Here is a 313-nt window from a genome sequence, read left to right as displayed (position 1 = left end):
AAGGGGAAAGAGGGGGTCGGGATATAGTTGGAATCAAAAGATACAGATTACTATATATAAAATAGATAATCAAGGACCTATTGTATAGCACAGGGTAATCTACTCAATATTTTGCAATAACCCATAATAGAAAAGAGTCGGAAAAAGAATATATAGGCACAACTGAATCACTCTGCTATATACTAGAAACTCCGCAAATCAACTAAGAAAACAAAGCTGTCTTACCTGGCTCCAGCTGGAGAAGGCCCACTCCACACACAACTGCTGGTTACAGGCCTGGGTGTCGACTGGCCGCTTGGCAAGCTGCGTGCAC

The 313-nt window shown here is 42.5% G+C and overlaps 1 protein-coding gene across 1 annotated transcript in view; it reads right to left on the bottom strand.

Moving 5' to 3' along the window:
- Positions 1 to 313, bottom strand: part of ADAMTSL1 (ADAMTS-like 1) — a 496,626-nt gene that overhangs the window by 40,791 nt on the left and 455,522 nt on the right. The window contains exon 27 of the mRNA XM_010857061.1: positions 226 to 313. This exon is cut by the window's right edge and continues 18 nt beyond it. Within this exon, the coding sequence (XP_010855363.1) occupies positions 226 to 313 (88 nt within the window). The remainder of the gene's footprint in view (positions 1 to 225) is intronic.

Source organism: Bison bison, unplaced genomic scaffold (genome assembly GCF_000754665.1).
Source record: "Bison bison bison isolate TAMUID 2011002044 unplaced genomic scaffold, Bison_UMD1.0 scf7180017864376, whole genome shotgun sequence".
Lineage (NCBI taxonomy): Eukaryota > Metazoa > Chordata > Mammalia > Artiodactyla > Bovidae > Bison > Bison bison.
The sequence above is the reverse complement of the archived record's forward strand: the minus strand, read 5'-3'. Positions and strand labels throughout refer to the sequence as shown.